Consider the following 25,185-nt stretch of genomic DNA (forward strand, 5'->3'; position numbering starts at 1 on the left):
TTTTTACAAGAAAATTTAGGTGAATTCCTACTGTAAAAGGTAAATGTTTTTAGATAATTTATTTTGGCAACATCGAATTTTAAAATATATGTAAATTAAAATCATTTTTATGTCTACAAGTGAACATGCAAATATACTTACCCTGCTGAGATTCCCAACTTCCATATAAAAGCATATCACAAAGATATTCCATCCAATCCATAACAATATCCATATGGCATACTGTAATACAAACAAATGTTTATGTTAAATTTGCAGATTATTATTATTATTTTTTGGTGAATTGTATGGCATCACAGAAGTCACTGTGAAAGACCATTTTGCCAATATCCACCCACCCCACTGTAGTCATTAACCACCAAAATGTCCAGTTTGAAATACATTAGTCAATTTTATGCTTTATCTCCATGTTATTTCAATGGCATCTGAATGTTATATTAATTTCAATGGATGTTTCTGATAAATGTATATATTCTTAGTCCAATTTGGCCTCTTCGCAAGAAAAGTTTCAAGCAATAAAGAGCCACCTCCACGAAACTTACCTCAGACAGTTTCATTAGTTGTGAGATATTGTCTTTATAAATGAAAGGACACGTGTTGTTCTACTGACTGAGATACTAACAGAAGTTGACTATCAATGACATTTTCCTAAATGAGTAGTCAATTCATTTATTTAGTTTGAGGAAATCATAAAATATAATTTGTTTGCAGCAAAGTAAATGTCATGTGAAAAATCTACAATATGTATAAATTATGCTGTTACACATTACTAAATTGACTAAATCACCATTCTGCCATAGTCAAATGTAGCCACTCATTTCTTCATTAGGTATGATGGTACATTCTCTCCTAGAGTCTGTATCATATTCTTGTGGATGGCCTCTTTGGTGTTGGGGTCCTTTCTAATATGAATGATGGCACAGATGGAAGTGTTGCCTGTTTTCAGAATATCTTTTATTACTTTGGGTGTAAAATAGGAGATCAAGATAAAAACTGTAGGAAAATCAATATACAGGAAAAATGCAAGCCTGCAAAATTTCAGTAGTTTAGAGTCAAGTATCATCAGTCTTGTATTCAATGTAAATCTAAGTGCACACTATTCGCCGCAATTAAAGGCTGTATCACATCACAAAGATGTGACAGTGCACACTATAGGCGTGCCGGGCCACAGCGCATTGCATTGACCTTGCTTGTGACTGCACATTTCCTAAAATAGATACCTGCATACTTCACTGGTGCTCAGAGGTGTTGACAACCGTAGGCAGTTGTCAGCCAGCAGGTCTCAAGGCCAGTGTGTGCTGGCCTTTAATAGCATCCACACGCAAAGTGAGAAGCACCCGATTTTCAAACATGTTTGAACTTGTCGCAGCATTTAAAACCATTCCAGGCTCACATTAATTTTGATAATTTTTCACGGAACACTTATTCACTTTCTGTGGAACACTGATGTTCCGCGGAACATAGTTTGGGAAATGCTGGCTTAAACTATGAGTGTTCTACACCTTCATAAAACTCAAATTTTTGCTTTCAAATATCACACATTGATTTGACCAATAGATCAGCATCTCACAATGAAAACCTTAAGATGAAGTACATAAGCTCACATTAAAACAATGCAGGACATTTGATAGAGAAGGTCAACAAACATTAAAAGAATTCTGGAAGAGTTATAATATTAGAAATGCTATAGATAACTTGCACTTTATATTCTCACAAACCTGTAGTTCATGTAGCTTCTCTTATAATCTTAGATATAAAGAGATAGGCAAAGCTTTAATTTTATGGAGTACTCTTAGATTAGAATGTGTTTTTTTTTTACTACAGCTCTTAAATTAAAACTAAAAGCATAATGATAAGATATGATTAAATATACAATACAAATAAAGAACTGATTTGGTAATCAATTATGTGATGTTAATGATAAATATCACCATAAAACTTGTAAAGGATAAAAATAGGTTAATGTAAAAGCCTCAGAAGTAAGGCCATTTTGGGAATGCCCACATTCCTGAAATAGCACAAAGGATCCTTTAGATGTTACAGATAACAGGCTATTATCCCTATTTATAAGGGTTGGATATAGCCACATCTAGACTACTGTGCAAAGTTTTGCCTGAATAGGTTTCCTTAGGACAAAGTATGAGAGGATTTCAGAGGTGAGGGACCAAGATGGTGACTGGTCTATAGCATGCTCATTATAAGGATAGGCTGAAGTTTGTGTGTGTTACAAAGTTTAATTGACAGGAGCAAAATACAGGGAATATAACAAACACAAGTTACACAAAGAGATTTTATAGCGCAGATACTGAAGAAATTCCAATATATGACAGGACATCTCAAGGACTCACCCCTGGAGTTTGGTTAACAAGGGCCTGGAGTTTAAATATTTTTTTGCCTGGAAAGTGATGAATGAGTGCAATGGGTTTTTAGAGGAAGTCATAACTGTTTTGTCAGCGAACAAGTTTTAGGAGAGATATAATGCTCTGTGAAGGGTCAGTGATACCTTAGTAATTTACTAACTTTTTATAATAGAATAACAGCCGATTTGAATAAAGGAAATGGCTACACAATGATTTTGATGGATTTGGCAAAGCATTTGACAGAATACCACAGGGAACAACTGTCATCCAAATTAGAACAAATGTGGATGAACATGACACTGGTTAAGTGGATTGGCTGCTGGACAGATATCAAAAAGTAGTATATAGAGGGGCAGAATCGAGATGAAAACAGGTGACTAGAGGTGACAGCAAGGTCCAGTGCTGGGACCATTGCTGTTTAATTTGTACATAAATGATATAGGAAACAACCTGAAAGGAAATATTCAGTTGTTTGCTGATGATTTGAAATTAGGTAGAGTAATAGTTAATCAAGGTGAATGTAGAGAGTTTGCAGGACGTTAAATAGGATGTCCTTATGGACAGAAGTTAAAGGTTGTTAGTTTAATGTCGGGAAATGTAAAGTTATGCATTTTGGGATAAACATATTACAAACCATGTATCACATTGATGGCACTGTACTCCAAGAAATTTAGGGGTTCTGGTAGACAGAGAGTTAAAGTTTTGAGGACATAGCGCAAAGGTTGCTAAGGTAGCCCATAAGATTACTTGGCTATTGATGAACACATTAACAAGTAGAGATAAGGAAGTTGTCATTCCTCTTTATAAGGCCTTGATATGCCCACATCTGGATTACTGTGCTCAAGTAATGTCCCTTAGGTTTCTTGGGGATGAGGAAGCGGTGGAGAGGATTCGGAGGAGAGTGACCAAGATGGTCAGTGGTCTGCGGAATGTTCCCCATGAAAAGAGATTGAAGGTGAGTGAATTGCAAAAGCTGGTTGATAGGAGAAAAAGACGGGATATGATAGAAATATTTAAGTTGCTTAAAGGATTTTATAGGATAGATGGAGGGGAAATATTCAGCACTTGGCTAGAGGGACCAGACCAAGGGGTCATCCCTGGAAGTTGAATAAAGGTGTGGTTAGTAGGGGTGTGAGGAACAGATTTTTTGCTTGGAGAGTTGTGAATGAGTGGAATGGGTTGCCAGTCAGTTGTGAATGCTTTGTCTGTTAATGGGTTCAAGGAGAGGTATGATAGATTGGGTCTCCTGTGATGAGTCTTCAGACTCCATGGAGGTGCCCATATAATAATAATAGTTGTTGTGTGAATAAGAGTTAGCATGGATCTCTGGTGATGTCTTCAGATTCCATTTTGAGATTAGCTTTATTCTCGTGGAAAGGCTTAGACGTTGGTTATGCAATTTTTACTAAGTAATTTAAGGAAATTACAACGTCACTAGGATATACATTAAAATAAATTTTAATATACTTCAATATTTCGGCAACGTCATGTTGCCATTTTCAAGAAACTTACAAACAAGACACATGCACAATAAACAGTAAATGAGGAATGTTAAAGATACCAAGCTATTTTAAACCTGGTTTTATTCCATTTCCCAAGTAAGCAAACAGACAAACAAGTCAAGTTTGCACCTGCAAGTGTTGCAAGTCTAGCTGACCCTGCACGTAGTGCACAACTCATGGTAAAAGTAGAATAAGCTCTGATCACTAATCTTAATATTTACCCTTAATGCAAAACACATCTCCTGGAGGAGATGTATGATGCTTTGTATTAAAGGCAAGGGGCCACTACCCAGACTAGTTTCGGCCTTTATTGAGGTCTCATCAGTGGGAGTCAGGCTAGAGATACCAAGATTTCAGTAATACAGAACTTATAATTATTTTACCAGAACAAGTTACCATAAGGTGTTTTAACCTTATTAAATAAAAATCTCAGGAGGAGATATAAATGTAGTAAGTATTTTACCTTAGGTATAATAAATGTTAAAGATACCAAGCTATTTTAAACCTGGTTTTACTCCATTTCCCAAGTAAGCAAACAGACAAACAAGTCAAGTTTGTGCCTGCAAGTGTTGCAAGTCTAGCTGACCCTGCACGTGGTGCAAGACCAAGGCAACTCATGGTAAAAGTAGAATAAGCTCTGATCACTAATCTTAATAGCTAGACTTGCAACACTTGCAGGTGCAAACTTCACTTGTTTGTCTGTTTGCTTACTTGGGAAATGGGGTAAAACCAGGTTTAAAATAGCTTGGTATCTTTAACATTTATTAAACCCAAGGTAAAATACTTTCTACAGTAAATGAGGAAGAAGCAGGAAGCTATTATTTCTCCTAAAGTCCTGATGGTGCCCCCTAGCAGGCAATGTTGGTATTCTTGGGCGATTGGGCTGAAGGTCTTCTGATGTAGGTTTCCCAAATTTGAGGCAGTCTCATGCAGCCAAATTTGTTGAGTGAGGTTTGGATTATTTCATCAATGACTTAACTTCTTGTTACAGACCATATAAAAAATTAGCATCCCTTATCCGCTCTACTAAAGACCAACCTCCCCCCAGACCTACCTGATGTATACCAGGTCCCTTGCAACTGTAAGTTGTCCTACTTTGGCCAAACAGGTAGGACAACCAATATCAGAATTTCAGAACACAAGGACTACATCCGGTTTCACCAATACAGCCACTCTGGTCTTGCTGACCATGCGCTGGATAACTGCCATAGAATACGGTGGAAGAAAGCCACGATAATACACCGTAGTAAATACAAATATGAAAGGCTTTTCATGGAATCAGCTTCAGCCTAAGAAACAATCCGAACCTGAACAATTTTGGCTGCATGAGACTGACTCAAATTTGGGAAACCTACATCAGAAGACCTTCAGCCCAATCGCCCAAGAATACCAACATTGCCCGCTAGGGGGCACCATCAGGACTTTAGGAGAAATAATAGCTTACCGCTTCTTCCTCATTGACTGTTTGTTGTGCCTGCATGCACGTGTCTTGTTCTTAAATTTCTTTAAAATAGCAACGTGACGTTGCCGAAATATTGAAGTATATTAAAATTTATTTTAATGTATATCCTAGTGATGCTGTAATTTCCTTAAATTACTTAGTAAAAAATGAGATTAGTTTTGTGATTAGAAAAGTTGAATCAGAATGTCCAATTTACAGTAAATAAAAATAAATACAGTCGTCCCTCAACTTATGCCCTTTTGAAGATACGTCTGTGATCCCATAATGGAATAAATAACATTTTCGACTATATTTTCGAACGAGTTGCAGGCAAGCATAATGTAAAAAGGTTATGCTTTTTGTGACGACTGCAACCTTGGCAGTCAGCACTTGGGTTCAACAGCTCCTGTTGATTTTGTGTTTGAAAAATATGTTATCTGAGTATTTATTGTTAACTATTTCACCCAATTTACCCAGGGCCTAGTTAAAGGAAAACCATGAAGCTGAAAGGCAATAAAACATATTCAGAATATAAATTTTATTATTCTACTTCTTAACAAAGAATTGAGCTAATGTAGTTTGGCGGGCATTTCGTTTCTTTTTTTCATACAACTGACGGTATGGCCCTATTGCCTACTCTTCTGCAAATTTTGCTGCTTCATCAGGGTCAGCCTCTATGCATTGCTGCTTAAAAACTTTGATTGTACAAAAAATATTTTCAAACTGTTTCTGTGAAATCTCTTTTGGCTGACTATCAGTGGTTAAATTTTCTTTATATTCATCGGGATCTTCCTGCTGTGCATCTAAATTTAGCAAGTCAGAATCACTCAATTCTTCAGAATGAGATTTAATTAACTCTTGGAGGTTATCATTGTCAATCTCATCAAAACCCAGTTCATGCCCGATGTTGGCAATTTCCTCAACAACATTATCCATTTCATTTGAAAAGCTTCCAAAATCTTTTGCACAATGTGGAAGAATGTGCTTCCAAACAGCTCGCATATTGCTAGCAGTAATTTCATTCCAATATTGATGAATATTTTCGATAGCAGATTTAACATTAAATTTCTTCCAGAATTCTACTAATGTCATATAATTCTCACCAGATGTTGCTTCTAATGCCTGTTTAAATGTTCTTCTCAGGTAGTATGCCTTAAAGGTTGCGATAATCCCCTGGTCCATAGGTTGTATGAGAGAAGTTGTATTTAGCGGTAAAAATTTGGAACATAGTATACATGGAAGTAGTGTAGTATGCCATTGAAAATAACTTTGTAAAATGTTTTAAATCGATAACTAAATTATTTTATTTGATTCTGGTGAGTGATTTTTTAAAATAGTTAGCCATAAAAATGTATAGATAGAAAATTTTTAAAATCTGTAACATTTATTTTTAAGGTGTATATGGGCGCACTAATCGAATTTGGGTATTGAAAAAAAATGACGCACTAATCGAGGGATTACTGTATACTTATTACTGTTAAGTTCCCCGACCCCTATAACTCTGTTGATTTAATGCAGTGGTCGCCAAAGTGGTCGATATAACATTGTTAGGGGGTTGATTCTGGCTCAGGGGTCGATAGAAAAATATAAGACATCATTGTACAGGTAATATTTAATTTGGTTAATTAACTTGGATTACCTCCATCCTGAATGACAACAACGCAATTAAGAGTGAATCGTGGGAACAGTGACATGAATAGGACCATAAGATGGAGCAAGGTCATGAAAATCAAGTAGGCCAAAATGACGTATTTACCAATAAATGGATGTATGAGGTTCCAGCCTGGCTGGAGCGAGATTGCAACACGTGTGCCGTCTCATTCTTATTTTTGTGCATCGACATACAAGTTAGTGTTAATGTTCTAAAATTCATCAACATACATATTATAATTCAATTGTTATTCATTCACAAACTAAACTTCTCTATGTTGAAGAGTTGAGCGGGGCTGGTAGTAATACCAGTGATATTACTAGTGATAGTAATAGTAATATAATAATATATACTATATTATAGATACAATAAACACTGCAACTATAAAACAAACAATCTAAAAACTCACATTAGCATCTTTTTTTGCTTGTCCTATTATAATTACGTAATAGTAAAATAGAGGGGGGTCGATAAAAAGTCAAGAAACTCTTGAAGGGGTCGATGGTCAAAGAAGTTTGGCGACCCCAGATTTAATGTATCAACTTACGTCCTGCCTGATGAAACGGAACCCCGACTTAAGTCGAGGGATGACTGTATTTAGACTGACAGAAAGATTTATAGAAAGGGAAAGGGGGGGGGAATCAACATTCAGAATGAACCATGATATTTAATGCAAAACAGACAACAAATGAATCTAAAAAAAAAAATTAGCTAATGCCTTTTATCCCTGTATAGGGAGTAGGCGAGGTCGTTTTAACCCTATGTAACTTTTGGAGACTGAATGGGCAGTTCAATCTCCACTGGTCGCTAATCAGAGAAGCTAGCCCCAAGGCTATTACTAATTTAGTGGCATGCAGTGAAGAGATGGCTAATAAGTGCCGCCATCTCGTGGTCCCTAACCTTAATACAATATTTTTCATGTCTGAAAATACTGTGTGGCTTTGACGGCCAATTTTTCTTGAGTTTACAGGACAAAAAACCTGAGTTTACAGGAAAAAACCCACTTGCCCGTGCCAGAGATGAACTATCTCGAGAACTGGTCGAAAAAAGGCTTAGAAAAAGTTCCTCTAGTCGGTGACTAGACTTCAACTTAAGTCTACCTTTGGGTGCTTTAGCACTGAGGAGTGCAAGCACCACTTCCACTGAGTTACACAGGCTCTCAGGCAAATGAATCTTTTAGATTCACTTGTCTGAGATGTTCAGACAAAGAATAGAAAGTTTTAGCTAATGAAGAACAACACAAGTTTTTTCTTTTTCAAATCCTACACATGAGAGAATGCAAAACTGAGCATACCCATGCTGTGTGTCTGGATGTGTACCACTGGTTAAAGAGAAAGAACCTATTTATCTATTTTGTGAACAGATGGTGATTGTAGTCTTTGGAAGACAATAGTGTGAGAAAGGCTGTCCAAAAGAACAGAGATAAATGAATGAAAGAAAGATAATGGGAGGTTGGTTCAGCAAGTTTCAAAGCTGCAGCATTAAATGAATGTTGAGCAGAAGCAACTGTTTTACAGTGCTCATGAAAATACCTACAGAAGAAGTATAAGGTAAAAACAGATTTACAAGAAAGCTTGAAGTGAGTGTATGAAAGGGGATTATCTTAACTGGAATGTCCTCACCTAAATTTGCCTCAAGGCTTGGCAGATTTGGTATTTATACAGTGTTAGCAGTTGTGCATGCAAGAAGTGGTACACCTTTATGAAGAGAGACCAGATTTTTGGTGACTGAAGATACAGATGTAATTTGTGCCAGGAAAGAAAACCATACATTGTTCTGAAATTATTTCCTGTGCACTTGTTATGCTCAAACTAAGTGTTGATAGTGCCACACTACAGATTCATCTTTTATATAGCAGTCATTTGGTCTTTCATCTAATAAGCATGAATGTCCATACCTGAACCCTCCCATTACTTCACTCCTATATGATTTCTTCCAGTATGATTGTTTAACACTTGTTTAGAGAATATATCCAGGGATACTAAGAGATCCACCAAATGAACTGGCAATCAGCATACAGTTTTTGAGATATGTGTGGACAGACTTATGTGTTCGTCGAACATGTTGTTTATTATTTTAACGGTATAATAGAACACAGAAACTAAGTAAATAATTAATTTATTAACTTAATGCTGATGCTGGTTATAACACCATATTTCACTGGTGTTATAACCAGCATCTTCAGAGCACAAAAACACTGTTTGTCACAATACGCAAGACTAAAACAACACGGTGTACTTAAACAAAATTGTAGCAGCAACACAAAGACTAGAGTCCTGATTTTGGCACCCTCTATCTGGAAAAAAAAAAAAAAAAAAAAAAAAAAAAAAAAAAAAAAAAAAGCTATCATATATTACTAGAGGCCTAGAAAAGTGCTAGTTTTTTCTTAATATGACTGTCTCGTAGATCTTCGGCAAGTTAATACAGCCATATTTGTTGAGATTTGGAGTGTGTTTTAGGGCTTCTGTCGCCTCTAAGAACAATCTCTCTGATTTATATGGGTTTCTGTGTAGTACTTTTGTGTTTTTCCAGTTGATCCTGTGTGCAGGGGTATCCAGAGCATGGTCTGCTAGGCCCGACTTCCCATAATGATAATTCCGGACGTATCTTTTATGTTCGTTGATGCGGATGTTCACAGTTCTTCCTGTTTGACTGTAGTAGGCTTGATTGCATGAGCAGGGTACTTGGTAGACTCCTGGATGTGATAAAGGAATGCTGTCCTTGGGTGAGCGGATGAGGGTGGCTAATTTGCTACATGGTCTGAATGTAGTGCGTAGTTTATGTTTATTGAGAATTCTTGAGATCTTTTTGGATGTGCCTTTAATGTAAGGGATGGTGACTGTTTTGTTGTAGTTCTCTGTGATGGATGGTGGGAGGGGTTTCTTAGGAGTGTTTAGTATTTTGTTTATTTTATGTGGATTGTAGCCGTTGGTCTAATAGAAACCTTCAATCTACTGAAGTCAACACTTCCCCCCGATATATTTGAACTATTCAAATTCACAATACATGCAGGATATTTCACATGGAAAGGGAAAATATACAAACAAATTGATGGGACAGCCGTGGGCTCCCCCCCCCCCAGCCAACTTTTACATAGAACACCTGGAAAAACAAGCAATCAATACAGCCACTCTCAAACCAACACTTTGGCTACGCTATGTTGATGATGTGCTTGCTATTTGGCCACATGGCCCTGAGACATTGAAAACATTCTTAGCACATTTAAATAGCCAACATCCAAAAATCCACTTTACTATGGAACTGGAAGCCAACAACTGTCTGCCCTTCCTGGATACGCACATCACACGTCTCCCAGATGGTTCCTTATCATTTTCAGTTTTTAGAAAACCCACACATACAGGTAGATACTTACACAAACAATCACACCATCATCCTTCTCAACAATATGGCATATTAAAAACGCTAACCCATAGAGCGAGAGCAATCTGTTCCAATGACAAGGCTCTTACTGCTGAACTGACTCACTTACGCCACACCTTCTTGGCCAACGGCTACAATCTACATAAAATAAACAAAATACTAAACACTCCTAAGAAACCCCTCCCACCATCCACCACAGAGAACTACAACAAAACAGTCACCATCCCTTACATTAAAGGCACATCCGAAAAGATCTCAAGAATTCTCAATAAACATAAACTACGCACTACATTCAGACCATGTAGCAAATTAGCCACCCTCATCCGCTCACCCAAGGACAGCATTCCTCCTTTATCACATCCAGGAGTCTACCAAGTACCCTGCTCATGCAATCAAGCCTACTACGGTCAAACAGGAAGAACTGTGAACATCCGCATCAGCGAACATAAAAGATACGTCCGGAATTATCATAATGGGAAGTCGGGCCAAGCAGACCATGCTCTGGATACCCCTGCACACAGGATCAACTGGAAAAACACAAAAGTACTACACAGAAACCCGTATAAATCAGAGAGATTGTTCTTAGAGGCGACAGAAGCTCTAAAACACACTCCAAATCTCAACAAATATGGCTGTATTAACTTGCCGAAGATCTGGGAGACAGTCATATTAAGAAAAAACTAGCACTTTTCTAAGACTCTAGTAATATATGATAGCTTTTTTTTTTTTTTCAGATAGAGGGCGCCAAAATCAGGACTCTAGTCTTTGTGTTGTTGCTACAATTTTGTTTAAGTACACCATGTTGTTTTAGTCTCGCGTATTGTGACAAACAGTGTTTTTGTGCTCTGAAGATGCTGGTTATAACACCAGCGAAATATCAGCATCAAGTTAATAAATTAATTATTTACTTAGTTTCTGTGTTCTATTATACCGTTAAAATAATAAACAACAGTTTTTGAGATAGTTTGAATATCAATTTCATCTGTTTTAGATGAAAAGATAATTAAATTTTAGATTTTAGATTAATAGGATTGCAGTATTTTTTTTGTTGCTCCCACCCATGAAAGGTTATTGGCAAACCCATAGTTCATTTTGTACAATGGGTGGGCTAGGGATATTTTTGTTTTTCTATTTTTAGCAATTTTATATATTTTTTTGTATTTTTCATTTTTTTTTTTAAATAGTCCAGAAACCCTGCTATAAAGACCAAACACAGAACTTTTTCAAGCCATTTCAAACCTGAAATAAGCAGGGCAGTGGTCCTAGGCAATGACATTCATCTCCCACCAAAAGATATTCACAAACATCTACTCCCATGGTGGGATTTGAATCTGCAGCATGCTGGTTAGAGCAGATATGCTAACCACTCAACCAACAAGGCTGGCTGATTGGACAAAACCATAATTACTCATTATCCAGCTGATTACAAATTTTCCAGTTCTACTACTATTCAGTCATTTCTATTAATTGGCCACTTGATGACAGATTAGCAGCTACCATCAATTTACCATTTAATAGAAGATACTAGTTTATAGGAATTGGAAAATGCATGCTTAGATATCATGTGAGTTACTGTGCTTATCTTTCATGACTGATTCAACTGTTAACTTCAACCACATCTGACCAAGTTTCAAGAGCTTTAAGGAAAGATTTTGGCAACAGCAAGGAGGAAAGTATTAGATGTCAATATCACAAATGACAAAATGTCAGTATCAAAAAAATCACAAAGAAAAAAAAAACTGTCACAAAAATCTTATTATAAAATCATTAATCCACCTTGCTCACAAAAAAAAAAAAAGTTTAAAAAAGCCACTTACCACAAGTATATATTTGGTTCGGTACTGATAGGCTCCAAAAAATCCAAGTATCACAACAATTAACTGAAGAAAATTTGCAAAAATTGGTGCCCACATATAGCCTAAGAAGTCAAATATTTGCCGCTGAATAGTAGCAATCTAAAATTGTGTAAAAATATTATCAACTCAACAAACAGGCATTGCCATATAGAGAAATTCTTATAGTTAAGAGGACTTTAAAAGAAAAGGAGAAACTGTAAAATTGAGAAAAATTATGCAATAAAGCAAATACATTATTACAGTACTATTAACTAACTATACTTACCTGCAGTACTATAAATTGAACAATCTCTCATGTTTGGAATAAAAAAAAAATATATACATAGAAAAGATAAGCAAAAGTGCAGGACGTTGGGGAAAGTATTTTGGATATGTGAAATTAAAACCACAAATATGGTTTTAGTTGCATGGCACAAAAAGAATATGGTAAACAACAATACTATCTTAACTCCTCTTAAAGATGCCTCTGACATTAATCATTGTTATGTATCAATCAATGCTTAATGTCAACTGTTATGCTTCATAAAGGGGTGATAAGTAAGACCAAGGCTTTGAATTACAGGCCAACCTGCTTGTCTGAAGTTGTGGGCATGTGTTAGAGAGGCTAGTAAGGTAGAATTAAATTGCGTTCACAAAAGCAGAATTCTCTTTGATGGACAGTATGGATTTGCTAAAGGAAGATTATGTTTTAGTATCTGCTTACTTATTATAACAAGGTGACAAATGAATAAGACAAAGGAAATGCATACACAGTAGTATATTTAGATTTTGCAAAGGCCTCTGAAAGAATGCCACGTGACAAGCTGATAATTAAATTGCAACAGATTGGATTGGATGACAGGTTAGTGCAATGGATTGGTGATTTGCAGCAAGGTAGTATCAGCAAATTATGTATAGCAACATCCCAGAAGGCGAAAGTCACTAGTGGTGTTCCCATCTGTTTTGGGGTTGTTGTATGTAAATGATATTTGAAAGGACATGAATAGTGATATACAGTTGTTTGAGAAGAACGGATGTTGTAGATTTGGAAATGAACTTAGAGACTGAGTAAATGAACAAATGAATGGGTCAGCCAGTTCAATGTAGCAGAGTGTAAGGTTTTAAAATTTGGAAAGCACAGAGTGTAAGATTGGTGAGAATATCTTAAAGGAAGTGGAGAAGATGAGGGATCTGGGGGCACTGGTGGAGGGACCAGAAATTTTGGGGATATTTTGCTAAAATTGTGAGGACAGCACTGTGCATTATGGCAATGATGCGGAGAACATTGACATGTAGGAGTAAGGATGCTATGATTCCGCTGTATAAGACTTAATCAGACCGCATATGGATTACCGTAAATTGATTTACGGTAATCCATATGCGGATGACCAAATCTGATTTGAAAACCAGATTTGGTCATCTGGTTTTCAAATGGATGAAGAGATGTTGGAAAGGGGTTCAGAGACAATTGACTAAGCTGATTGCTGGACTCTGAAATGTTGACTATGAAGACAGATTGAGGGAATGCAATTTGCAGAGTCTAAGGGATAGAAGGAAGGGGCCATGATCAAGAAATAAGTTGGTAACAGGTTATCACTGGATTAATGTGAATGAGAATTTTTCATACAATGGGTAGAGACAGAGAGAGAACAAGGGGACCTTCCCTGGTAGGTTTTTTTTGCATGGAGAGTCATAAGTGATTGGGATGGTGGTGTAGAGACGGTGAATGCACTTAGGAGGTAGGAGGTAATTTATTCCTACATGCTCCATTGCATACAATGCATATATTACATGTAGCTTCCAAGTGATTAACATTTACATTTCCAATTTTGTATCAATATTCCTATTTACATTTATATTTTTACATCTATATGTACATATTCCGACCTTTACATCCATATTTATATTTTTATATATACATATATTTACACTATATATATTTCATACAATATCAGTAATTTATGCTTTACAACAACTGGTAGTTGATCTTATTGGCAAATTTAATTAGTTCTGAGTAATACTTTTCGATAAGTCTGTTTTGATACTGGCCACTGTCTCCAGAAGTAATGATGTGTTGTATTAGGGACATCCGGATGGATGTCGCTAATGCAACTACAAATACATGATGGTAATTCCAGAATATGGAATCTGTGTAAGTAGTGTCTTAGTTTTCCATGTCCCATTAGTAGCGTGGTTACACCTGAAGAAATGGCATGTTTTTTCAGCCGGAATCTGCTTCTGATGCTAGGAAAGAATTCTTTTATTGATGATCCACTTTTTGATGTTTTCCATTCTTCTTCTTCCCACAAGTCTAGGCTTCTTTCTTCTGAAAGTGTTTTTATAGCAAATTTCGAGTACTTTTGTTTCTAGCCGCTTCTTTAACCAACTGATCCACTCTCTCGTTTCCTGCTACCCCAGTAGGCGCATTCACCCAGCAGAACTTTCTCATCCCGATAGAGTGAGATTCCAAGCCAGCTTTCTTGTCTGTTCTATTAATGCTGTATAGTTGTTCTGGTTTTTTATGCTGTCTATAGTGCTTCTACTGTCACTGTAAATTGTTGCTATCTTTTGATGAGAGGTGGTGTTTACTTCTAATTTCTGGAGATATGTAAGGGAATGAACTATAGCAAGTTGTTCTGCTTGGTTGTTGGAACAGAGGATGTGGTCTAGAGCTGCGTCTTGTATAATGGACTGCCTGTTATATGCAAATATGCAATGAAAGAACAGCTGACATCCCCTCCGGTTTTGCTTCCATCAGTGTATATATGGAATTCGTCACTTTCAGAGCTTTCCTTCTCCTTAATATTTGTTTTCTTTGCTGGTGTAGTGAAGCGGACGTTGTATCAATTTGGATCGGAGTTGGAATTTCCGTTATATCTTGCGGAAGTGACTTCGTATATTACAGATAATGCTTATATTTTCAGGCAGATCAATGTTAGAGCTGCAATAACACAAGATGCCTCGAAAGATATTGTCCTGTATCCTTTAATTATATGGATGGCTATAAAACATTGAACTCTGTTTAGCTTTTGTCAATTTTTCTTTGATTTTAATGAATGTTTCCAGGCAGGTGCAGCATAAGATAGTAATGGTAGTATAGCTCTGGTATATACTGTTTTCAGCGCCTGTTGGCCTAATCCCCACTTAATCCTTGGCGACTTTGCTAGAAAGTTTACAATTTGTCAGCTTTTTTTCAGCAACATATGAGATGTGCTTGTTGAAGGTAAATTTTTCATCTATTATTACTCCTAGGTATTTTAGCTCACTAGCCACCTTGAGAACTTCTCCATTTAGGAAGACCGTTACAGGTTGTTTTGATTTTTTATGCGATGTGTGGAGCACTTTAAACTTGCTGCTATGGAAGACTTTCTTCTCATGTGCCCATTATGCAATTTTAAAGAGTTCTTCATTGGCCGTTACTTCTAGTTGTAAGCCGTCGTGTCCCCAAATCATTATCATTGCATCATCGGCGAAAGCTATGATTTCTGTTTCAGTAGTGAAAGGAAGTCTTAATAGCGAATCATACTGGATGTTCCAGAAGCCTGTGTGTGTGTGTGTGTGTGTGTGTGTGTGTGTGTGTGTGTGTGTGTGTGTGTGTGTGTGTGTGTGTGAGAGAGAGATAGCAGACCTCCTGCAATATATCATTCGACTCCAAGGAAATCGAATGTTGATGATAATAATTTTTCTGGTACAGTACAAAATGGTACAGTATACTTGCACCTTAACATAATGTGTGATATATGGATGTGATGCAATTAGAAATTTGTAATATTCAGTAATTGTTTTACACACACGTTAAAGATACCAAGCAATTTTATAAACTTGGTTTTAATCCTTTTTTTCCCAAGTAAGCCAAGTTTGCACCTGAAGTATTTTCAGGTCTGAAGCAACTCGTGGTAAAGGTGGAATTAGCTCTGATCACTTGCCTTAGTATCTACCATAATGCAAAGCACATCTCCTTGCAGACATGTATGATGCTATGCATTAAGGGAAGGGCCACTACCCAGACTGGTTTCGACCTTTATTGAGGTCTCATCAGTGGGAGCCAGACCCAAGACACAGACCATATAGTATACCAAATGTAAAAAACTTTCTACATCTTTCCCTCATCCTGAGATTTTTATTTAACAAGGTCAAAGCACCTTGTATAGGTAAAAATTATAAGTTCTGCATTACTTCAACCTTGTTATACCTTAGGGTCTGGCTCCCACTGACAAGACCTCAATAAAGATCAAAACCAGTCTGGGTAGTGGCCCTTCCCTTAATGCACAGCATCATACATGTCTGCAAGGAAATATGTTTTGCATTATGGGAGATACTAAGGCAAGTGATCAGAGCTTATTCCACCTTTACCACAAGTTGCCTCAGACCTGAAAATACTTCAGGTGCAAACTTGGCTTACTTGCCTGTTTGCTTACTTGGAGAAAAAATGATTAAAATCAAGTTTATAAAGTTGCTTGGTATCTTTAACGTATAGTATACCCAAGGAAAAAAACTTTCTACAAATTTTTTTACAGATTTATACCTCAAAAATAATAGCTAGAACTCTAAAAAGGAAAAGTACTTTTTCTGCACTGTACTGCATTCAAACCCAAACCACATCTGAAGCTTGATGTCCTCTTCTACTCCCCCCAGGTGTTTATAGGTTCCTTGTTCTTGCAACTTATCATATTATGGTCAAACTAGATCTGCAAACATCTGCCACCATAAGTATGATCAATCAGGTCTTGCCATGACATGCCTTGGATACCTTGCACAGAATCAAATGGAAAAAAACTACTATGCTTCATCACAACAAATACAAATTTGAAAGACCTTTTTTTAGAATTAGCACCAGGTTTTAAACAACTAACCTAATCTTAATAAATATGGTTGTTTTAAACCTCCCACGATTTGGGAAACTAGTTTTTAGGCCTCCCATCCAACAGCAACCACAGGGAGTGTCCTAATTTTTCCCACTTATTATTTTGTGTATTTTTGTGTGTTTTTACAATATTAATAGTTTTCCTGATGATGCCTCAGTGACTGAGACAAAATATGGTATTGATTAAATGTGTGTTTATTTATTTGTGCTGCTTTTATTTCATTAAACCTTATAATGAACATATTAAAATACTGCCTTCTCTGCATCCAAGAAATTAGATTTTCTCTCTTGCTCAAGTGAATAACTTTCACCTGAGAACTTTTTTTTTTTTTTTTTCAATCAAGACAAGCTTTATAAACTCAAAAAGGTTATCATGGTCATCCAGAACAGGCTCTTACAAAGATCCATGCCCAAGGTGGGTTTGAACCCACAACCTGTTGGAGAGCAGGTTAACTCTATAAATCATGAATCCATCCAACCATCGAATACTATTCTTGCATTTCAAGTGGCTTTAAAGAGCTTCCTAAAAATATGACTGAATACAGAAGAGAACAATGCGGATGATTAATAACCCTTTTCTCACTAATTCACACCATTCCACTATACTCTATCTATCTATATATATATATATATATATATATGTTTGATTCTCGTCACAATGGGAGGAATCTTTACATGGACTTTTTCAATCGAAGGTGAGTTAGCCGATCTCATACGGAAGTAGCAGGGCTTTTTCTCCCGGAAACTAGGGTTTCTCATCCCGCATACAGACAAATTGGCCCTTCAGAACACACGCAATTTACAGACAAAAAATACTAGTTGTGGTGGTAGGCGGTAGATGGCATTGATGGAGATGATTGGTGGTAGAGGTTCGTGTAGTGGTGGAAACAGATGTATAGTGGGTGTCCTCCAGCGATGAGTCTTCGGACTCCTTGGAGGTGTCATGAATAATAATAATATGTATAGTAATATAAAATAAAATGGATGTTCAAAGACAGGAGACCACATATATTACACTTGTGAGAAAAATTAGGGAAGTGACCAGAGTGAATCACTGACAGAAACATATTAACCATAAAAGAACTTGGCATTGTTTATATTTATGAATGCATAACAGAGCTAATTCAACATAGCATGGTTACCTAAACATGCAAGATTAGAAAAGTTTAATGTAAAAACTGCAGGGAAAAGAAAAATACCCACAGAAAGACTAAGATAGGTTGGTTTCATGAAATTATGAGTAATATCTCAGGCTTCACCAGACTGATAAAGAAATTGAAAACTTCTATCATGATGTATCCCAACTTTACGGCAAAAAAAACATCATGTCAAAATTGGAATGGAGATGTTAATACCAGAACTGGTAGACAACAATCAGATGAAAGTCCAATGGTAAATTTTGGATATAGTAAGAGAAATTATAGAGATGCAAAGCTACTAGAATTTGCAGAAAAAGAAAACCTGTACATCATGAATTCTTTTTTCATGATGTACAGAAAAACAGAAGTAGAGACATTGAAAAGTCCAAATGAAAAAAAACTAGTGAAACTGACTTTATCCTTGGCAACAAGAAAAACATCTTTCATGAACTGTTCTATTATCAACACCTTCAACATTGGAGGTGAACAGAAAGATTGAAATAAATCTTTCCATTGCCAAAAAGAAAGAAGAAAAATGTTTCAAAAATCAAAGCAGAACATAATGTACACATACTGATCATTAAAAAGATACAGTCCTGAACTAAACAACGGATATAAAAATCTTGATGCTGATGCTGATCCATCAAGAAGCAATGACATTATTAAACAAAACCTTTTGTAATAATGCTCACTTGAAATAGCTGTTACCACAGAACAGAAACAAGACAAAATTTCTTTAGAAACAAGACAGTATAGGAAGAAATGAAGAGAAATGAAACAAGCTGCTAACTCATAAAATAAAACAGAACTGTGTATGTCAATTGTAAACCTATATAATTTTTGAGACTACAGTCTCAAAAATTATATAGGTTTACTGTAGTCTCAAAAAAAAAGCTCAACAATTAATGAACGGCAATAAGCAGATGTTTGCACTGAAATTACAGGATGGGAACATAACCAGATAGAGGAAAAGCAACCATGATGCCAACCAAAATCATATGGATCGATGATATCGTTAGATTTGCAGGAATGACATGGCAAAAGAAAGTCATAGGAAACTAGTCACAAAATATTGAACTATCACATTTAGTGCACTCCATGAGGGGATACACTAGAAAAAGATAAAATTTTTAGCTGTGTAGGATTAATAGAAATATGTTGATGGAGGCCAACAAAGCAATATGACAGCACACAAGGATATTACATTTCCTCTGAGTATTATATGGGATTGTATTAGTTTTTATTTCATGACAGAACGTTTAATAACATGGACTCAATCCTGTACCTACATCATTAGATATTCTATCAGCAGAGAAAGAAAAAAAAAAACTATGCATATTCATAAAAAAAAAATAAAAACTTCCCTCCATTCTCTAGAGATCAATTGATAGCAACTTTCCTTTTTCAACAAAATAATGCCATTTTGAATAACAGCAATCTTGTCAAACATTGGCAAGAACATGTGAACAAAATGATATGGCATGTCAATTCAAGCGATCTAAATCCAGTTAAAGAAAAAAAAAACTTTGGTGGTTGTCAGTCAGCTGATTAATAAAATTAACACAGGCAAAAAGAAACGAGAAACTAACAACAGATGATTGGAAGCAAATGCCAGAGTTTGGTATTAAGAGATGGCAGTTGTTTATCTGCTCATAAAATTCATGCCCAAATAATGTACAGCTTTGACTGCTATTAAAAGAAATCCTAAAAAAATGTTGTTTATGGTAAATTAGTGGTCTAAACATTTTTAGAAGAAAAAAAAAATGTGGATAACAAAATGTGGGTATTTTTCATGTCTTTTTGCTGAATATTACAAATATACAGTATTCACCTTAAATAATAAATCAATATTACTGCCCATTTATTGATTGAGGTTTGGGCTTGAAATCAAAAGAGAATACCAATGTTGAAAGTGCATTTTTGTGAAGGGAGGTAAATTAACATCTTGCCTTTGCTAACCATTATTCCCACAATGCCTATTACACTTCTCCTCACACTTTCATTGATAATGCACTGGTCACATCCATTTCACTCCTTCATTCAGTACCCTGAAACAAAATATCTAATCCCCACATCCCTGCTATGTAACCCCATGTTATTTCCTCTCCTGTCATGTACTGAAAAATTTCCCCAGTATTTATTCTATAGAACTCTTTTCACAAAATATGTTTCTATCATATCCTTTCATCTACTAACCAATTCTATAACCAAATAACTTTCAATCTACCCTCATATGAAGTACCGTATTTTCCGGTGTATAAGACGCATTCTTTTTCTTTGAAAATAGATCTGAAAAACAGGGTACGTCTTATATGCCGATACTCAGTTTTTATTACTTTCATTTCTGTAAATTTTCTCTGTTCAGAGTTACGCGATTTCTTTCTTGCTTCCTTGCAGCATGTGAGAGCATTCCAGTTATGATAGTTATATATTCCAGTTACTGGAATACATTCTGCTATTCCAGTTATGGATATATAATATTTGGTCTAGGCGCTCTGGCAGACTTTTGAAGAAGCCTGCCCTGCTAGTATGGGATCAGTTCCGTTCTCACAGAACAGAAGATGTTAAAAATAAACTCAAAGAATTGAAAACTCAGTTAGCTGTAATTCCAGGTCTAACTAGTCAGCTTCAACCTTTAGGTCTGTATTAATAAACCATTTAAGGGATTTATGAAGGATAAGTGGAACAGTTGGATGCAGTCTTCAGAATTTTAGGTTACGCCATCAGGAAGAGGCTTAGCGTTTTGCAAGTTTGTGAGTGGATCAAAGCTTCATGGGATGCTGTGAAAACTGAGACAGTGGTTAAATCATTTAAGAAGTGTGTGGCATTAGTAATACACTGGATGGTGGAGAGGACAATTTGTTGTATGAGGACTCAGATTCTGATTTAGAAGAGGTTTCAAGTGTTTCTTATTTAGCTCTGGAGATGAATTTCTGGGTTTTGACGAAGAAGATTAAAAGGTGGGTACTTTTTCCTAGTCAGATTAGGTATTTGTTGAAAGTAGACCTACTTATTACTTTATATTTGAAATACTGTAAATTCATTAAAATATTCAGTGATAAAGTTTTTTTCCCTAAAAAATGTGTAAAAAGGGGATGCGTCTTATACGCCGGCAAATACGGTATTTCATAGGCTTAACACAATTTGGGTCACTTGCTTCTGACACCTGTGCATCACTTTCGGATCACTAAGAAACCTGGGTAACCTAAATATGAGCACAGTAGCTCATGTGGAAATAAGCCTTACACGAGATATACCTTTCTCGTTCCTACTTGCGATTGTTTCAACATGTCATCCGAATTTCAATTCCTTGTATATGCTATCAGAGAACTGAAATCCCGGGACTTAATTTCTAAGTGCTCCCATTAATAGCTTACAACTATTTCACCACGAAATGCATAACTTTACACACTTCTCACTTGACACTGGCATGCTGAACTTGTAATTGTTTGCCCACAAAGCAGTTCATTCAAAACATCCTGCAGGATCTTTATACCACTTTTATTTTATTTACTACTGCCCTCATTAATTATCATTATCCTTCTCAATTATTGTTCTATTGCCCGAAAAAATTAAATAAAAAAATAAAAAAAGATAAACGCCATACATGGAAGTGCAACAAAAAACACAATTCACTATACAATCCTCTTATAATTATAAAACTCACCAACTGCAAAACACAGGTTGTAAGAAGAAGGCATTTTCCAGAGCAGCAAGACATTTTTTCTTTTTAATATAATTCAGTTAATATCACATCTACTGCACCAAAAAGCAAAGACACTAGATTCAAGAGAGAGAGTTTCAATGCCTTTAGTCAATTTTCAGTCCTCTTTATGGGCACAATTATCCATACAACACGTCTTCTAAAACAGCACATATTAACAAAAGAACTAGCGCACGATCCAGTCTACCATTTAAGAAACGATTAAATGTACTGTTCTTAAGAAATCCAACTTAATGAACAATGATATGTCCTGCTTTTCATTTTCATCTGCATCTTTAAACAGTTCCAACTGCAAAATTGTAGGCGATTCAATTTTCTTTGAAATCATATTTACACCTTTAAAAAATTTGAAACATAATCCACTTTTACATATACAACTAACATCACAAACCTAAACACTACAACGAAAACACAGGAAAGATTAACTATCAAGCTTAACACATCGCTCAACAAACTGAAATAAGCCAAACTACACTACACCATTGGAACATCTCACTGAATAACAACTTAATAGCCCAATAGCGCCAAAGTGAAATAACACTAAGAAAGGTTGGGTTTAGATATATATATATATATATATATATATATATATATATATATATATATATATATATATATATATATATATATATATATATATATATATATATAAACCCAATATATATAATATATATAATAAAATATATAAACCCAATATATATAATATATATAATAAAATATATAAAAATGTGTGTATATATATATATAATTTTTTTTTTTTAAAAAATAGATTTAATGACTTAAAAACCGAGATTACCTATAAAGATTTAATAAGATTAATACAACTGTTTCGGCTTAAAATAGCCTTCATCAGGTATTCTTAAAGGAAGAGAATATTAATAAACATTGAAGTATCTAAAAACTTGAAAATACAGGCAAAATATCGCCACACCTAATTGATACATAAAAAACGTTGTATTTATTCAAGTTGTTCTAACAGACGTGCCATTGTTTATTGCAAGTATGCGTGCAGACTCACGTGAACGCCAATATTCAATAACTGCAGCATGGCTATCTGGGATGTTATAACTCAAATTGTTGTTTAAGTGGACAGGATTCAGAAGGATTTCCCTTGATTCTATAATTTTTCTCTCAAACTCATAATCAGAGCGAAAAATATTTTCTGATCTATCCCAGCAACGGAGTGGCTTTGTTGATCATCATTAGGATTATTTGAAAAAAGAACATGACTGGATAACGCAGTTGCATGTGATCTCTTGTAAGAGATGTCTCTTTTATGCTCTTCTATACGTTGCTCAACAGATTTGTTAGTTTGTCCGAAATAAGGGATATTGCAATCGCACCATAATTTATATACACCTGGATATTTTAGGTTGTGATGAGGAGGCTTTGGATGACTGATTAGAGAACGGATTTCTGGAAGGGTGGTGAAGAACGTCTTGATGTTATATTTTTTAAGGACTTTTGCTAATTTGTCAGAGACTGTGCTAATATATGGGATGGAGAGAAAAATTCTAGAATCAAGGGAAATCCTTCTGAATCCTGTCCACTTAAACAACAATTTGAGTTATAACATCCCAGATAGCCATGCTGCAGTTATTGAATATTGGCGTTCACGTGAGTCTGCACGCATACTTGCAATAAACAATGGCACGTCTGTTAGAACAACTTGAATAAATACAACGTTTTTTATGTATCAATTATGTGTGGCGATATTTTACCTGTAGTCTCAAGTTTTTAGATACTTCAATGTTTATTACTGTCTCTCTCTCTCTCTCTCTCTAAATATATATATATATATATATATATATATATATATATATATATATATATATATATATATATATATATATATATATATATATATATATATATATACAGGGTGTTCGGGATAAATTTGACAGTTTCGTAAGGAAAAAGAAAATCTTCTTTGTATCTATTAAATTTAATGAATTGACAAAAAAACATTACAGGCAGAGTTAATTACAATACTATCAACAAGATTTACTCAAAATAACCACCATTAGCATCGATCACAGCTTCAATTCTGCTTCGGAACCTCGAACAAGCTGATGCTACAGTCTCCCTGGGAAGGGCCGCAAAAACTGTTTTAATTTTATCCATTAACTGGGCTTTTGTATTACTGGAAGTGCGATTGGTGTCTTTTTCAACTGCGCCCCATACAAAATAATCCATGGGGTTAAGGTCTGGGGAGTTTGGAGGCCAAACATTTGGACTGGTGAAGTCGTAGAAATTTTCAGACAACCATTTTTGACTTTTCCCAGAGGTGTGGCAAGGGGCCGAATCCTGCTGCCATACATACTGCCTACCATTGGCTACCCTTGTTATCCAGGGCTTGACTACAGTTAGCAACTCCACGAACAAAGCCCGAATTCCAATGCCAGGGTTCTTCAACACCTGTTCCTGCAGATTTGCGAGGAATTCTGCTGTACGAACGCAATCAGATCGTCTGCTAGGGATCTTTCTTCTTGCTACATCCTCGTAGTCACCATTGCAAGTCTCTAGTTCATGCCTGATTGTTTTTACTGTATTCAGGGAGCATTGGGCAGCAGTCGTAATATCCTTATTTTGATGGCGGGCACGAATCATCATGATACAAGTTATTCTCTTCCATGATTCAGGTGGGTTCCAGCTATCCATCCTTTCTGACATCTTGTATATGAATGAAGAAGGGTCCAAACTTTTAAATGAAGAGAAGTGTGTGTTAATACATGTAACTTACGGAAAAATATAATTAATTATAAATATGTCAAATTTATCCCGAACACCCTGTATATATATATATATATATATATATATATATATATATATATATATATATATATATATATATATATATATATATATATATATATATATATATATATATATATATTAAGCATTAAGGTAATGGTCACTACCCGGATCGGTTTCGACCTTTATTGAGGTCTCGTCAGCGCTAGCCAGACCTAAAAAATTACAACGAGTTGCCTAGTGTTGCACTATGTGCAGCCGCAAACTTGACTACCTTGTCTGTTTCCATACTTGGGAACATGGATTAAAAACCTAGCTTATAAAATTCCTTGGTATCGTTAACATAATATATACCCAAGGTAAAAACTTTCTACATCTTACTCTCATCCTGAGATTTTTATTTAATGAGGTCAAAGCAAATTATGGCAAATAGTTTAGGTAAAATTTATAAGCTCTGTATTACTTCACCCTTGGCATTTTTTAAGCTCTGGTTCCCACTGAGGAAACCTTAATAAAGGTCGAAACCGGCCTGGG

At 35.7% G+C, this 25,185-nt stretch overlaps 1 protein-coding gene across 3 annotated transcripts in view; it reads right to left on the reverse strand.

Moving 5' to 3' along the window:
• Positions 1 to 22,788, reverse strand: part of NKAIN (Sodium/potassium-transporting ATPase subunit beta-1-interacting protein) — an 83,371-nt gene extending 60,583 nt beyond the window's left edge. For 2 of the 3 annotated variants that reach the window (XM_090407441.1, XM_090407443.1), the window contains exons 1-3: positions 21,841 to 22,252; positions 12,153 to 12,290; positions 142 to 222 (exon numbers count right to left, since the gene is read on the reverse strand). In XM_090407441.1, the coding sequence (XP_090263567.1) occupies positions 142 to 222; positions 12,153 to 12,290; positions 21,841 to 21,894 (273 nt within the window). In that variant the 5' untranslated portion in view covers positions 21,895 to 22,252. Of the gene's footprint in view, positions 1 to 141; positions 223 to 12,152; positions 12,291 to 21,840; positions 22,253 to 22,693 lie in introns of those variants that run through there. The other variant, XM_090407442.1, reaches the window with a different exon arrangement.
• Between the last annotated feature and the right edge of the window lie 2,397 nt (positions 22,789 to 25,185).

This window comes from Typopeltis vanoorti, chromosome 17 (genome assembly GCF_054136105.1).
Source record: "Typopeltis vanoorti isolate ZY-2024b chromosome 17, IOZ_Tvanoo_1.0, whole genome shotgun sequence".
Taxonomy (NCBI): Eukaryota; Metazoa; Arthropoda; class Arachnida; order Uropygi; family Thelyphonidae; genus Typopeltis; species Typopeltis vanoorti.